General features: G+C 41.5%; 1 protein-coding gene across 1 annotated transcript in view; it reads right to left on the bottom strand.

Moving 5' to 3' along the window:
- Nucleotides 1-1461: 1461 nt before the first annotated feature.
- The window catches only part of trmt44 (tRNA methyltransferase 44 homolog), a 41536-nt gene continuing 26733 nt past the window's right edge, over nucleotides 1462-16264 (bottom strand). The window contains exons 7-11 of the mRNA XM_067991077.1: nucleotides 13931-14037; nucleotides 13148-13331; nucleotides 9370-9790; nucleotides 5543-5659; nucleotides 1462-1762 (exon numbers count right to left, since the gene is read on the bottom strand). Coding sequence (XP_067847178.1) covers nucleotides 1539-1762; nucleotides 5543-5659; nucleotides 9370-9790; nucleotides 13148-13331; nucleotides 13931-14037 — 1053 coding nt within the window. The 3' untranslated portion in view covers nucleotides 1462-1538. The remainder of the gene's footprint in view (nucleotides 1763-5542; nucleotides 5660-9369; nucleotides 9791-13147; nucleotides 13332-13930; nucleotides 14038-16264) is intronic.

The following is a 16264-nucleotide window of genomic DNA, read 5'->3' as shown; positions in this document are numbered from 1 at the left end:
TAGCACAAAGGAAGATGGTAGTGGCTGATGGAGGCCAATCATCTAAGCCCCAGGACATTGCTGCAGGTGTTCCTCATGGCAGTGTCCTCGGGCCAACCATCTTCAGCTGCTTCATCAATGACCTTCCCTCCATCATAAGGTCAGAAATGGGGATGTTCGCTGATGATTGCAGTGTTCAGTTCCATTCGCAACCCCTCAAATAATGAAGTAGTCTGAGCCCGCATGCAGCAAGACCTGGACAACATCCAGGCTTGGGCTCATGAGTGGCAAGTAACATTTGCACCAGACAAGTGCAGGCAATGACCATCTCCAACAAGAGAGTCTAACCACCTCCCCTTGATATTCAACGGCATTACCATTGCCGAATCCCCCACCATCAACATCCTGGGGGTCACCATTGACCAGAAACTTAACTGGACCAGCCATATAAATACTGTGGCTATGAGAGCAGGTCAGAGGCTGGGTATTCTGCGGTGAGTCACTCACCTCCTGACTCCCCAAAGCCTTTCCACCATCTACAAGGTACAAGTCAGGAGTGCGATGGAGTACTCTCCACTTGCCTGGATGAGTGCAGCTCCAACAACACTCAAGAAGCTTGACACCATCCAGGACAAAGCAGCCCACTTGATTGGCACCCCATCCACCACCCAAAACATTCACTCCCTTCACCACCAGCGCACAGTGGCTGCAGTGTGTACCATCCACAGGATGCACTCAGCAACTCGCCAAGGCTTCTTCGACAGCACCTCCCAAACCTGCGACCTCTACCACCTAAGAAGGATGAGAGCAGCAGGCACATGGCAACATCACCACTTGCACGTTCCCGTCCAAGTCACACACCATCCCGACTTGGAATATATCTCCGTTCCTTCATCATCGCTGGGTCAAAATCCTGGAACTCCCTTCCTAACAGCACTGTGGGAGAACCGTCACCACACGGACTGCAGTGGTTCAAGAAGGCGGCTCACCACCACCTTCTCAAGGGCAATTAGGGATGGGCAATAAATGCTGGCCTCGCCAGCGACGCCCACATCCCATGAACGAATTTTTAAAAAATTGTTGGAGATTTTCAAAATGTTAAATTTTAATTAAAAAAAAACTTTTCCTTTGTCTCTTTTTTTTCTCTCAATCCAATCTTTGTTTCTCTCTATTTCTCTTTCTGTATCTGATTTGACATTGAATTCACCCACTCTAATTTATACTTCCTTCTCAGTCCTTGCGCTGTTTATTTCATAATCCTTCAATCGGATTGGTTAAGGATATTCCCTGTTGGTTGCCCTGTTCACTCAGGTCCCAGATGCCCTGTTTCACTTGCTGCGACGTTATCAGCTCGCACTTTCAGCAACTTGCCATGCAAAAATGTTAAAAACATAAACATGCAAGGGTAAGTCTAACTAACGACAGATGCCAGTAGATGCCCTGCTACAGCAAAATCCTGTTGTTAGGAATGAACAGGAGGCATTTTATATAAAAACGACATATTTTATTCTTGAACACAATATTTTGTCCATAAATGTCAGGAGCACAACTCTCAGGCCCTAATTTATTTTTTTGCTGCTTGTACGAGGTCTCAGCTCTTCTACTCCATGCGCAAATGGGCACTTTTCTGCAGTTCGAGGACATCCATTAGGATGATTTATAAAAAACCAGCAGAGACGTGTCTTACATGCTTCAGAAGGTAATTTTCTTTTTGCATCTGACGACTGTTTTCTTGTTTGTTTCTCTTTTGCCCAGTCACGGATCTGAACGTTGCCATGGACAACTACATGTTGAAGAAAGAGAGAATAACTGTAATCACAATTTTTTAAAATTGCATTTTCAAGTGTTTACTTATATATTTACTTATATATTTTGTGACCCAATTGTACAGTGCTTACGCAAAGAGTACATTGATACATTGAAGTTTCTTCACATTGTTGTTCATGAAGCATAAGCAATATGCATTTACGGATTGAAGTAATTGAGGTTTAAGGAATGAACCAATTTGATCATTCTTAGTCTCGAGTTCAGCTGCATTGGAAAACAAAGGTCCTGTCCAGCAGTGGTATTTTTACCAACTAGATCTAGATATCAAACATCTTATTAAAAAAAAATCAATGAGAAGATACAACACTATCGTCTTATAATACACAACATTTTCAATTTTATCTGGATTTGTATTTCTCAGTATATCTGCAGGATGAAAAGAAGCTAATCTGTTAAATATCTTTATCACTAAGGAAAAAATTCTGTTTAAGTAGCTGCAGTGGAGGTTAATTTTAGAAAGGAATCACAAGGTAGGTTTAGATGAAGAAAAAAATCTCTCGTAATTATTTATTAAAGGCCTTTTAGAACTCTTAAGTACGCTACTCCACAGCCCCATCAATTTGTGTTGTCACCTCTTCCGAAAGTCTGAGGTTGCTCAGGCAAGATCAACCCATTATTTGTTCTCATACAGATACTTTTTCATAATACATATTAATGATTCCATTCGTTACTAATTAATGAGTTGGGCTAATGGGTCTGTATTTTCCTAGGATAGCTACATCACTCCTCCAGAATATAGGAATAAGATTTGCCAGCTTCCTCTTACTGATCATCAGTGCTTCACAAGTACCTTCCCTAACATAAGTATCTTGGGGTATAATCCAAATGTGCATTCAATTTTGGATAGTATATTGTTGGTGTCCTTCCTGGTAAAAATATCCAAGCAGTAGTTATTTAGAATGTTTACTATTTCCTGTTCACCTGTTTTAGGCATTAATATGACTACCTTCTTGCTGTTATAGTACTGGAAGAATTTTTTGGCATTATGCTTTCCAGTTTTCTCTTTTTTTAAAGCCCAGGAAAAGAGGATAGCAGGGAAAATGTTCCAGGTTTGTCGGAGGCACGTAGCAGAATGAGCATTGTGTGGTTTGGTAGTATTAGGTGAGTGACCCTGGGGTCTGTGAGCACTGGATGGGAGTTCCAGGGTCTGGAAATACTGGGAGAGCAGGGGTGGTGTATTGAAAGTCTGGTGGGTAGTGGTAGAGAGTGATCTTGTTGGTGGGAGTATTGGAATGGGAGTGGCAGGGTATGCGAGCAAGGAGGGTAGGGGTGAAGAGAGAGACACAGGGTGTGGTAGTATTGGCAGGAGGCTCTGTGATGCAGGAGCATTTTTAGTTGTGTGGCAGTAGCGAGAATGATTTGGGAGCAATACAAGGGGGTCCTGGAGTGTAGAAGCAGTGTGGATGGGGGTGGGGGAACATGGATTGTGGGAGTAGAGGGACAGTATTGGTAAAAGGGGACCCAAGGCCCAGACAACTGGCGAGAGGGCTCTAACGGTCCAGGTGGATTGGGTACAGATTTGACAAAATTGTTTGGGGGCTGGCATTGTTATGGTGTTTTTTTTGGGGGGGTGGGTTTAGGGGAAGGAGGACGGTTTGGTGGTATTATGGTAGGCAAAGGTTTTGGGTGTAGTGGGGGAAGATGGGGAGCCCAGGACATTGTGATCCAATCTCCCTGGCCTATTTATGATCTGGAGGTGGTTCTTGCTGTGGGTCCATGACCCCTTTTGAAAAAGCTAAAAGGCACTAAGTGCTTTATTGGCAGTGAAGTGAAGGGTGACCTAATAGAGGTCTTTAAAATTATGAAGGGGTTTGATGAGGTACACAGAGAAGATGCTTCCACTTATGGGGGAGACCAAAACTAGGGGCCATAAATATAAGATAGTCACCAATAAATCCAATAAGGAATTAATGAGAAATTTCTTTACCCAAATAGTGGTAAGAATGTGGAACTTGCTACCATAGGAGTAGTTGAGGTGAATAGCATAGATGCATTTAAGGGGAAGCCAGATAAGCACGAGGGAAAAAGGAATAGAGGGATATACTGATAGGATTACATGAAGAGGGTGGGAGGAGGCTCACGTGGAGCATAAACACCACCATAGACCCCAGTTGGGCCAAATGGCCTGTTTCTGTGCTGTAGACTACGTAATTAAGTTATTTTTGCTGTTTAAAATTACTCTCAGCTCATGAAAGTTAGAGTGGAAGCTGTTGACAAAGATGCCACCACTAATTAAGAGGTGGGAAAGGGGAGTTGAGGTAGCAGATCTGCCATGATCTTATTGAATGGCAGAGCAGGCTCGAGGGGCTGTACAGCCTACTCCTGCTCCTATTTATTATGTTCTTATGCAAGTCAAGAGCTTGGAGAACCAGAGGTAGTAGGGAATCATATTGGAAGAATGAATCAATTGGAACAAATAGTCTTAGAAATAGGAAGTTTAAGCATGACAGATCGGCATGACAGGAAGTGCTACACTTTCAGGAAATGCATGCTGTACAAACCAATTTCAACAGGAACTAACGGATGAACGGTGATGCACAGCAACAGAATGTTACTGAAATTGATTTGTGTAGGCAAAATCTGAATATTTTCATAACACATAGCTCTAGGATAGAACCTTAATGCAGCTTAGAAGTGATCTCACCAGATTTGTTAGATAATCTTATCTGTAATGAAAAACAAAGTTCAACACAAACACGTGCAGCTGTTTGAGTGGATCCGGTTGTCATAGAAAGCATTTTGCACTAATGATAGTTGGTATCAGAAAATCACTTTAGAAAGCAGCTCTGCAATATAAAATTAGCATTGGATGCTTTAGAAATTCCTGATATTACTGACTCACATTGTCAAGAGATTTCATAATTAAATAATTACACTAAAATTGCAATGGAATGAGAAGACTTCAACACATTTTAAACTAATAGTTGTGTGAAAGTCTTACAATCTCAAGGTATTTGAAAAACTTCGTTCCCCCCAGCAGTGAATTCTATCCCATCTTTTAGCCATTGCTGTTGATAGGAATAGCAGAACTGGATTTTACAAATGGTGATGTAACGACATTTGTAAGAGATATCCCATTAGTCTCTTCTAAATCAATTTAAATGGGGAGGAGGGGAGAAAGACACACACACGCACTCACAGAGACAGAGAGAAAGATAGAGATATCTACAGATTTTCAGCCTACTGTATGAAATTAAGTCAAATCTCAAAAGTTCCTTGTGTATCTTCAAAAAGAATCATTAACTTGTAGCCTGAATTTCCAGTGTACCTTACTGGATTTTCTGCAGGCTAAGAATGTTAAAAGTGAATTAAATAGCTTTTAGATAGAAATTATCAAAATGTTAGAATAATTCCTTCTAGATAGGAACAATTAGCACAACTAATTAGATCAACATATACAGAAATATGTGTGGGTCTTAAAAGAACTCCAAATACTTGGGAAATTGAATAGTAGAAAGAAAAAAAGGCAATTATAAAATGTTTATTTATTTTTGTAATATAAATCCCTAGGAGAATTGGTATTAATAGAAAAAGTAAAATTCTAGTCCACGGATAGAAAATAATTCACTGCTGAGCTTGGTCACTAAATGCTTTTGTCTAATTACTTTCATAAAGGAATGTGTGTGCATGCATTAAACACAAACAGAGAAGCAACAAATACAAAGCTGCTGTGAGTACATGTAAATCCTAAGGAAAAATAAAGGGGAGGGTGATTAAAAAAAACTTTAAACCATACCTTCAAATACCTGATAACTGTTTCTTAAGAGTGTCTGCAAACCTCCACATTCTTTTTTTAATTTCTGTAATGCATCACTGTCCAGAAGATCTGCCACATTCTTCAGAGGCAGGCTTCCTGCGGTGAAAGAAAATATTGGGGGTGGAAATTGAGAGAAAGAAAAGAAAGACTTGCATTTATATAGCACCTTTCATGACCTCAGGGCGTCTGAAAGCACTTTGTAGCAAATAAAGAGCTTTTGAAGTGTAGTCACTGTTATAATGTAGGAAACGCGGCAGCCAATTTACACACAACAAACTTCCACAAACAGCAACAAAATAAACGACCAGGTCATCTGCTTTAGTGATGTTGGTTGAGTGATGAATATTGGCCAGGGTACCGGGATAATTTCCCTGCTCTTTTTCGAATAGTGCCATGGGATCTCTTATGTGGGGTATATACACAAATCGTTGAAGGTGGCAGGTTGAGAAAGCGGTTAAAAAAGCATACGGGATCCTGGGCTTTATAAATAGAGGCGTAGTGTACAAAAGCAAGGAAGTCATGATGAACCTTTATAAAACACTGGTTCGGCCACAACAGGAGCATTGTGTCCGGTTCTGGGCACCACACTTTAGGAAAGACGTGAAGGCCTTAGAGAGGGTGCAAAAGAAATTTACTAGAATGATTCCAGGGATGAAGAAGTATAGTTACGTGGGTAGACTGGAGAAGTTGGGTTGTTCTCCTTGGAACAGAGAAGGTTGAGTGGAGATTTGATAGAAGTATTCCAAATCATGAAGGGTCTAGACAGTAGATAGAGAGAAACTGTTCCCATTGGTGGAAGGGTCAAGAACCAGAGGACATAGATTTAGGTGATTGGCAAAAGAACCAAAAGGTGACATGAGGAAAAACTTTTTTTTTAAAAACAGTTAGTGGTTAGCAACCGGAATGCATCTGCCTGAGGGGGTGATGGAGGCAGATTCAATCATGGCCTTCAAGGGGGAACTGGATAAGTACTTGAAAGGAAAAAAATTGCAGGGCTACGGGGATAGGGCAGTGGAGTGGGACTAGCTGGATTGCTCTTGCATTGAACTGGCATGGACTCGATGGGCTGAATGGCCTCCTTACGTGCTGTAACCTTTCTATGATTCTATGTCTAGCTGACAGGACAGATGGGGCCTCAGGTTTATGTCTCATCCGAAAGATGGTACCCCCGACTGTGTAGCACTTCCTCAGTACTGCACAGAAGTGCCAGCCTAGATTATGTGAAGTCTCTGAAGTGGGGCTTGAAAGCACAAAGACAACAGTTGGAAAATGCACTCCATTAACATTTCAACAAGATTCGAAACATACCTACACTTAAACCACCAGTAGATACCACATAGCATCAAATCTTTCAATAGCAGGTGGCTATTGCAGCTAATTCAACACTTAAAAAATGAATTTAAAAAGAACAAAATAAATCAGTGTTTTTAAACACCATTGGTGATAATTTTACCTTACTGGTAGTCCACCAGTATGGCAGCAAGGTGCTGGTTTCATAGCTCCGTAGCCATTAGCTTGAGACTTGGCAGAAGATAACACTTTAACTGCTTACTATAATCAAAATTTAATTAGTGTTCTCAGTTGTTAAGGAGGCTGATTGATGAACAGGCAACATTGCCACCCAAAAAACTATTGACAGGAAGCTGGATAAGCCGCATCAAGTTTGTCAGGCAGGCATTTTGATATTATGTATAGTAAATTCTCTCACACTATGCCAGTCTAGGAGTTTCACAGTTGAACTAATCTGCTCAGACAAACTTATATTTCAAAAAAGTGCCAAGGCTACAATTTCAATGGAAAGTTTGCCTTTGTTCATTTATAAACAAGCCCATTAGTCTTCTCTCTTTCACAGAAAAAGAAGAGGAGGCCTGATAGAGGTCTTTAATATTATCAAGGGGTTTGATGCAGTGGATGCGGAGGAACTGTTTCCAGTTGTGGCCAAGTCCAGATCAAGGGGCCATAAATATAAGATTTCGCAGATCAAATCAAGAATTTAGGAGAAATTTTGAGTGTGTGTGGAACTCGCTGCCATGAAGCAGCCTGGATGCATGTAAGGGGAGGCTTGATGGATACATGAGGAAGAAGGGAATAGAGGGGCACGAGGGCAGGGTGGGAAGAGGTAATTAGAGTGGGAGGAGGCTCATGTGGAGTATAAATACCACCATAGATCAGTTGGGCTGAATGGCCTGCTTCTGTGCTATAGATTTTGGCCTGGATTTTGCTGTGAGCGGTGAACGAAGGGCGCGAGCCGTTTGTTAGACTTGTACTTGCCCATAGACTTTCTATGGGGTTTTGCATGGCAAGTTCCTGTAAGCTAGAGATCCATTCAGCGCAGCGCCCTCTACAAGGCAACTGGGACTTGTGTGAACAGGGCAAGCAACTGTGTATCGCCTTAACCAATCAGATTGAATAAATCATTAATGAGCGGCACAGCGTCTGAACCAGGAAGTGTAAGTTAGAATGGTGAATTCAATGTCAAATGAGGTACAGTAAAATTGAGAGAGAGACTGGATTAAGAGGCAGATAAAAAGAAAAAAAACATTTTTATTTAAATTAAAAAAGATGTTCAGCACCAATTAAAAGCTGAAGGAATGAGACTCCACACTTGTAAAAGTTAATTTTCAGTGCCAGAGAGTTTGTTTGGCAGTAATTAAGACTTACCACGCCGCTAAGTGTACTTACACTGCAATGGACAAGACCCAACTTTTTTTGGCAAATTTAGTCCGAATCTACGAGGCAAGTACAGGAACCTTACGCCGTTCAATACATTTGAACGGTGAGTTAGACAGCGAGATGCCATTTTTGTGCAGCTTTTTGGAGGAGCAGAGTATCTCAGACAGCAACGTCTGGATTTCCGCGTTTCACTGCGCAGGTGCGGTCACCAGAAGTTACTGTCTGATTTGCACATGAATAACGGTGAGCACAGTTAGCCTCACCATTATTTTTACAGCAAAATCCAGCCCATTATGTAATTCTATGTGAACTGCGCCACTATCTATTCATTGAAAGTTTCCAACAAATGTCAGTTGATTAACAGAACAAATCTCTCTCCCAGACACCTCTGATCACTACTCTATAATCTCGAAATGGGATGTCAATTATAACTATGCTTTCGTTAAAGCTTATTCTTTATCTTCAAAAATTATGAGATTATAAATTGCACTATACTTTGAAAAGTCTCAGTGCTCAAAAGGTTGAAACATTTTCCTGAAACTATGATTCAACAACATCTTCAGATATAAGTATATTAGCTTGTTATTTTGTGTCTAATCCTTACTAAATGTCACGCATCGGAAGTGACATTTCTCAAGGTAGTGCAGGATTTTGTTCTTAGCGTAGTAAAGGATTCAGAAAATCAGTCACCATGAAATGCTTTGTTTAAAAAAGGAAACTGATGGTACTTAGGTGTCTGTATCTAGAGCATATGAAGAAATAGATTTATTAAAATGTTACTTTAATTAAAAGCGCTTTTCCCCCAGACATAACTGACAATTTTTATTTAAAGACTGTATTCTGTCTAGTAAGGGAGACAGCAAGATTACCGTAATAGCTTCAACAGCCAAAGCGGTTACCGCAGTGTCTGACGGATGGACTAGTACAATCAAAAGGTGGCAGAAATGGACCTTTGTTTTTTTTTCATTATCAAGATGTGCCATCTTGATAGCATAACTGACATTAACATTCCTGTCACCTTTGTAAACATGGTTTGTTCCTTTGGACAAGAAAATCAGTAAAACTGTGTCCTGTGTCAGTGTACTCCAAAACAGAATGACAAAAGCATAGTGTTTTATAACTCAAAGTCTTACCTCCCTTGTTCCAGTGTCGTGCGTTGTTTTCATCATTACTATTCTCATACATGTCCTGATTTGTCTTCAAAAGTGCTTTAGCTACCTGAAGCACTACATCATCAATGAAGTCTCGAGGCAAAGTAGCACAGTTCCTCACTTTCTCTACTTTCTCTCTGGGTTGGAAGCCAGCCACCCACTTGCTGGATACAAAAAAATCTGGCTGAATAGAAGTATCTTGCATCATGTTATCATCAACGCCGGAACAATGTGTAACTTCATGAGCAAACAGTGAAGCAGAGTCCATCACTTCATTACAATTAGTATTGTTTCCTGTAGTCGGAGTACAAGAATGTCTCTCCCTAATATACTGCGTTCGTTCTTCATCCAACGTTCCTTCATTGGAGGGAGGATATGTCCTTTGATTACCAATCAAGCAAACCTACAGCAAAAAGGAAAAAGATGCAAATCAAGTCTCACTGTCTTATTATATTACTTCTTCTCCCACATTGAAAGGTACAAAGAATAGTGAAGACAAAAAGGGTTTAATTTGAGAATGGAAGGTACCCGGTGGCTACCTCAGTTTACAATTTTTCCACAGTACATAAACCTGGTGTAAATCTGTTGGTTGCACCTATACCAAAGTGCTTTTTAAAAATTGTTAGGATAAGAGTCTAACCTGTCTTAACTTAAAAGTTTCAAAGTGCATCTTTCTCATTCAAACATTTTACTTGGCATTGCTATGTATCCTCTCATTAAATCTGCACTGGAGAGCTCTGCTAAATCAATAAGTAAACTGAGTTAAAAATTGATAATCTACACAGTATAAATAGAAAAGATAACTGAGAACTAGTAGTTTATAGAGCATAAGCCACTTATGCAGTATCCAGCATATTGCTGTTTGATGGTTTATTTTCCCTAAACTATCAGTCCTTGACATGTATCCTCAAAATGCAAAAGCCAAGCATCCAAGTGGCATAATGTCAGCAGCTATGGGATACACTAGCTATACAATAAAAGTACTAAGATACACCAACAGTATGAAACCTCTATTTCCTCCCCCCCACTGTATTTTTTAAGTTTAGAATAACTGTTTCTGCTGAGGCAGATCGATATTTGACACTACTGTATAATGTAATTCAACATCTAGATATGAATCTTTGTTTTATTCAAAACTATATTCTGCAAAATCACGCTGCAAACTTTTATAGACCAAAGAATGCATCAATACCATTTAAGTCACAAATCTGTTGATGTTAGACTTCATGTCTTCTTAAGTGTCACTGGAATTATTCACAACACATTGAATGTCTTAGTAGCATAAAAATTATTTTAAAATTTAAAAATGAAAGTAATCTACAAAAATTGGCTATGATATTCCTCTGAGGGTAATTTAATAGAAAAACTATTTAACAAATGCAGTAAATTTCTTCCCCAAGGATTTTAATGCATTTGTGAAAGCTATATCTGGACAGCGAGAGTTAGAATAATGTTGCACTAGAATAGAATCACAAATAGAATAAAGAGTATGTTTACTCCTAACTGGAGCTATGATACAGATTGGGTTAATAATAAGCTTTTAGAAAGAAATACATCTTAAAATGTTTAACTCTCAAATATCACTTCAGTTTGGGTTCTGCCAGGACCAGTCGGCTCCAGACCTTATTACAGCCTTGGTCCAAACATGGAGAAAAGAACTGAATTCCAGAGGTGAGGGGAGAGTGACTGCCCTTGACATCAAGGCAGCATTTGAAAGTGGAGTCACAGGTGGATAGGGTGGTGAAGAAGGCATTCGGCATGCTTGGTTTCATTGGTCAGAACATTGAATACAGGAGTTGGGATGTCTTGTTGAAGTTGTACAAGACATTAGAAAGGCCACACTTGGAATATTGTGTACAGTTCTGGTCACCCTATTATAGAAAGGATATTATTAAACTAGAAAGAGTGCAGAAAAGATTTACTAGGATGCTACCGGGACTTGATGGTTTGACTTATAGGGAGAGGTTAGATAGACTGGGACTTTTTTCCCTGGAGAGTAGGAGGTTAAGGGGTGATCTTATAGAAGTCTATAAAATAATGAGGGGCATAGATAAGGTAGATAGTCAAAATCTTTTCCCAAAGGTAGGGGAGTCTATCACGAGGGGACATAGATTTAAGGTGAGAGGGGAGAGATACAAAAGGGTCCAGAGGGGCAATTTTTTCACTCAAAGGGTGGTGAGTGTCTGGAACGAGCTGCCAGAGGCAGTAGTAGAGGCGGGTACAATTTTGTCTTTTAAAAAGCATTTGGACAGTTACATGGGTAAGATGGGTATAGAGGGATATGGGCCAAGTGCAGGCAATTGGGACTAGCTCAGTGGTATAAACTGGGCGACATGGACATGTTGGGCCGAAGGGCCTGTTTCCATGTTGTAACTTCTATGATTCTATGATTTGACCGAGTGTGGCACCAAGGAGCCCGAGTAAAATTGAAGTCAATGGGAATCAGGGGGAAAACTCTCCAGTGGCTCGAATAATACCTAACACAAAGGAAGATGGTAGTGGTTGTTGGAGGCCTATCATTTCAGCCCCAGGACATTGCTGCAGGAGTTCCTCAGGGCAGTGTCCTTGGCCCAACCATCTTCAGCTGCTTCATCAATGACCTTCCCTCCATCATCAGGTCAGAAATAAGGATGTTCGCTGATGATTGCACAGTGTTCAGTACAATTCGCAACCACTCAGATAATGAAGTAGTCCGTGCCCACATGCAGCAACACCTGGACAACATCCAGGCTTGGGCTGATAAGTGGCAAATAACATTCGCGCCAGACAAGTGCCAGGAAATGACCATCTCCAACAAGAGAGAGTCTAACCACCTCCCCTTGACATTCAACGGCATTACCATCGCCGAATCCCCCACCATCAACATCCTGGGGGTCACCATTGACCAGAAACTTAACCGGACCAGCCACATAAATACTGTGGCTACAAGAGCAGGTCAGAGGCTGGGTATTCTGCGGCGAGTCACTCACCACCTGACTCCCCAAAGCCTTTCCACCATCTACAAGGCACAAGTCAGGAGTGCGATGGAATACTCTCCACTTGCCTGGATGAGTGCAGCTCCAACAACACTCAAGAAGCTCGACACCATCCAGGACAAAGCAGACCGCTTGATTGGCACCCCATCCACCACCCTAAACATTCACTCCCTTCACCACCGGTGCCCTGCGGCTGCTGTGTGTACCATCCACAGGATGCACTGCAGCAACGCGCCAAGGCTTCTTCGACAGCACCTCCCAAACCCGCGACCTCTACCACCTAGAAGGACAAGAGCAGCGGATACATGGGAACAACACCACCTGCACGTTCCTCTCCAAGTCACACACCATCCCGACTTGGAAATATATATCTGTTCTTTCATCATCGCTGGGTCAAAATCCTGGAACTCCCTTCCTAACAGCACTGCGGGAGAACCGTCACCACACGGACTGCAGCGATTCAAGAAGGCAGCTCACCGCCACCTTCTCAAAGGCAATTAGGGATGGGCAATAAATGCTGGCCTCGCCAGCGACGCCCACATCCCATGAACGAATAATTTTTTTAAAATCAATAAATAAAGCTAATAAAGCCCTTGCAGCTTTTTGTTGTAGTTCTCCTTTAATTTTAGAAGTTTGAATGTATGTCTAGTTTGGGAATTTTTAAGGAAAATTAATAAATCGATTCCAATCATTTTAGCAAAGTTCATGAATATGCTAGGAAAAAAGAATATTCCACGCAAACAAATAAAAAACTTATTGTACAAAAGAAAATCGTTCGCACTAACCCGTTTTGTAGACGGAATTCGAAGGCAGTCTTCCTCTACTTTAAAACCACAAACTGAACCCACTTCTGTAATGAAATCCAGATATGCTCTGTACTGTGTGCTTTTAGTTTGCCTTCGACAATACTTTCCATAGAAATCGAAGAAACAACAAGGCAGTACGAAGTAGCGGCATGAATAGGATGACCTGCAGCATAAAACCAAATAAATTCCTCTGAGCCTTTTACCACTGTAAATGCTTTGCAGTCAAATCCTGCTAAACTAGTGACTACCCAAATGGTGGAACTGTATGGCATTTATTTGCATTTAATTAATCACAGCAACTTAAAAAATTTTTTTGCTTTAAACCTATATCATTAATTTATTCTGCTACAGGAAAATATGGTTTCCGGTGAGTACCAAACATGGAGATTAAAGCAATGGTTTTGTTTACAGGTATAAACCAACACAGCTGGAACTAAGGTGCTGATTCAATGCACATGCATCTGTGTTGGCGATCTGGTTCTGTACCAAATAGTTCCTCACTGGAAAAAGGAAGAGGGGGGAAGAAAGGGACAGAGAAATTTGTAAGTAATATTGTACATTTCAGGTGTATCTCTTTTTAACAGTCCTCGTTAAATAGCAAATTATTCATTTGTGCTTGCACCATGAGGTAACTAAAGTGTGATTTAATGAATACAAGCACTTACTAATACACATAGGAGAAGGCAGAAACATGAAACAAACATGTTGTACGTGGCTACGTTGTTTATTGAGTTAATCTCAATTTTCAGAAAAGCAAATTACCTTGCTGCAACAACAGGAATCCATGGTGTTAGCTCGTCTGAATGGTTGCCAATTATCCAGTCCACATCCGGAAAAAGGAAGTTATCACTTGGTGTAATGGCACATTCCTAATAAAACAGCAGCAGCTTTTTATATTTTAGTCTTCCTAGAGAGGCCTGGATTTTGGTGAGACTGGAGTTTTGCCTGCCACAAGTGTGCATTCCCGACCACTGCTGGTTGTCCAAGATCAGGGTCATTTGCATTTTCTAGTTGGGCTCCCCAGCCTCTGTTGCAAATCTGCCTGGAGTGGGTGTAGTAGAAATTGACTGCAGCAGGCTTAGAGGCCTGCCGCAGCATAGCATGGCAGGTGGCTTGCAATTTTCTTTTAAAAAGAACCTAGGACTGGGCAATCACCCCGATATCGACTGCATAAGTTTTCTGACCATTTAAAATTGAAATGATCCTCCGTCACCAATGCCAATGTTGACTTCCAGGAATAAACAGGCGTTCTTCGCACCCAGCTTTGCTATGGCACAAGTAACAGAAAATTGGCAAACCATTACAATAGGCCCACCATATTGGAGGTATTGTATGTCCCCTGTTACTTCCAGCAGGAAATCCTGGGCGTGGGGGTTGCTGGCAGAGCAGCTTCTGAAGAATTTTGCACCCAGTAGATCACATAACTGGAGTTGAAATTCTAGGCTATAGCTGAAACATCATTTCTGACTGTTTCCTCTTTTAAATTAGGTGTTTTACTTGGGTTATTAAGATTCATAGCCATGAATACAGTCCTCCTCTCACTCAGTATACAACCTGAAACCTGCCATTCTTACCCAGACCGGCCTATATGTGCCTCCAGCTCCACACCAACGCAGTGGACTCTTAACTGCCTTCTGAAGTGGTCCAGCAAGCCATTCAGTTGTATCAAAACAGGGCAACTAAGGATGGGCAATAAATGCCACCCATGCCAGCGACGCCACATGCTGAGAATTTTTTTAAAAAAACTATAAAATTAAATTTGACTATAGATCTTTTTAAAGTGAGGTAAGGAACCTTTCTTTTTAAAAAAAAAAGTTGATAAATTTTGTGCTCATCAAGGTGGTGGGGGGGGGGGGGGGGTTAGTGGGAAATTGAACATTTTCAGCAATGCACTTCAGCAGAGTATCAGTTTGACAATATTCCACTCCATCTTGTGGTCTCAGTGAAATTGCCAGTTTAGTGCCAATTGTGTTTGTGGGAACTAAACTGAGACTAACCAAACTCATTTTACAAAGGCCCCTTACAACCAACAGATAGTAAGGCAGGATCTGAACCCTGGTCCCACAGGCAAAAGGCCAGTGTTTGATCCAGTGAATTATCCAGTACCCCATTAATAACTCCTAAAATTCCTGACTAGATTGTATCCCAGGTTCTTGTAGCGCATGTCAACCTTGTTTTTCCTTTGTTAACCTGGAGAAAACAAAGCTGAACTTTTTTGGGAGGGGACAGATGAATTTTGTGCACATTAAGATGAAGCATAACAATCCTGTCCACCCAGCTTCAGATAATGGTATGGATCACAAACAGAATAAAATTCCCTGTTCAGCCTGTACAATACGGTAAACCATCCCTCCTCATCCTTCTCAACCTGGCCTTTGACACAGTTGACCACAACATCCTCCTCTAACGCCTCTCCTCCATTGTCTAGCTGGGTGGGACAGCACTCGCCTGATTATATTCCTATCTATCCAGTCGTAGCCAGGGGATCACCTGCAATGGCTTCTCTTCCTGCTCCAGCACAGTTACCTCTAGAGTTCCCCAAGGATCTATACTCGGCTCCTTCCTATTCCTCACCTACATGCTGCACCTCAGCAACATCATCCAAAAACACATCAGGATCCACACGTACGCTGACGACACCCAGCTCTACCTCACTACCACCACTCTTGACCCCTCCACTGTCTCTGAATTGTCACACTGCTTGTCCAATATCCAGTACTGGATGAGCAGACATTTCCTCCAATTAAATATAGGGAATACCGAAGCCATTATCTTCGGTCCCTGCTGCAAACTCCGATCCCTAGCTACTGACTCCATCCCTCTCCCTAGCCATTGTCTGAGGCTGAACCAGACCATTCGCAACCTTGATATCCTATTTGACCGAGTTGAGCCTCTGACCCCATATCCTCTCCATCACCAAGACCGCCTACTTCCACATCCATAACATCGCCCATCTCTGCCCTTACCTCAACTCATTTGCTGCTGAAACCCTCATCCATGCCTTTGTTACCTCTGGACTCAACTATTCCAATGCTATCCTGGCTGGCCTCTCACCTTATGCCCTCAGTAAACTTGAGCTCATCCAAAACTCTGCTG

This window comes from Heptranchias perlo, chromosome 1 (genome assembly GCF_035084215.1).
Source record: "Heptranchias perlo isolate sHepPer1 chromosome 1, sHepPer1.hap1, whole genome shotgun sequence".
Lineage (NCBI taxonomy): Eukaryota > Metazoa > Chordata > Chondrichthyes > Hexanchiformes > Hexanchidae > Heptranchias > Heptranchias perlo.
The sequence above is the reverse complement of the archived record's forward strand: the minus strand, read 5'-3'. Positions and strand labels throughout refer to the sequence as shown.